This window comes from Penaeus monodon, chromosome 22, assembly GCF_015228065.2.
Source record: "Penaeus monodon isolate SGIC_2016 chromosome 22, NSTDA_Pmon_1, whole genome shotgun sequence".
NCBI classification, from domain to species: domain Eukaryota; kingdom Metazoa; phylum Arthropoda; class Malacostraca; order Decapoda; family Penaeidae; genus Penaeus; species Penaeus monodon.
The window spans coordinates 38,186,388-38,186,748 of record NC_051407.1 but is presented as its reverse complement, the minus strand read 5'-3'; the positions used below and the strand labels follow the sequence as shown (position 1 = coordinate 38,186,748).

The following is a 361-nucleotide window of genomic DNA, read 5'->3' as shown; positions in this document are numbered from 1 at the left end:
TGGTGGATATGGTTGTGGATATGGATGATCTGTGAATGTATGTTTTGGGTTTTGATAAAGATAAAGGTAATAATCCAAAGATATTTATTGTGTACAATATAGAAATGCATTGGCTGCTATAGTTTAACAGGAAATTGGTTGCAAGATTGTCGAACCAAAGCGTTTTTATCTACTAGCTACCTCTTCACATGTTTAGGGACTTTCTATTGCCTTTATCTCACAGGTTTGGTGTTTATACAGCTCTGTCATCACTACAGAAAAATAATGTCAGTCCAGTGATGACTTCCAAATGGTTGCTGCTCCTCCATCACACAGCTATGGTGGATCCATTGCTTGGTTTGTGTCCTTTTTTTCTTGTCAG

At 37.4% G+C, this 361-nt stretch overlaps 1 protein-coding gene across 1 annotated transcript in view; it reads left to right on the top strand.

Moving 5' to 3' along the window:
* The window catches only part of LOC119587431, a gene marked incomplete at its 3' end in the record, with an annotated part of 28,805 nt that overhangs the window by 27,310 nt on the left and 1,134 nt on the right, over positions 1-361 (top strand). Inside the window, 1 exon segment of the mRNA XM_037936162.1 lies at positions 224-336. Coding sequence (XP_037792090.1) covers positions 224-336 — 113 coding nt within the window.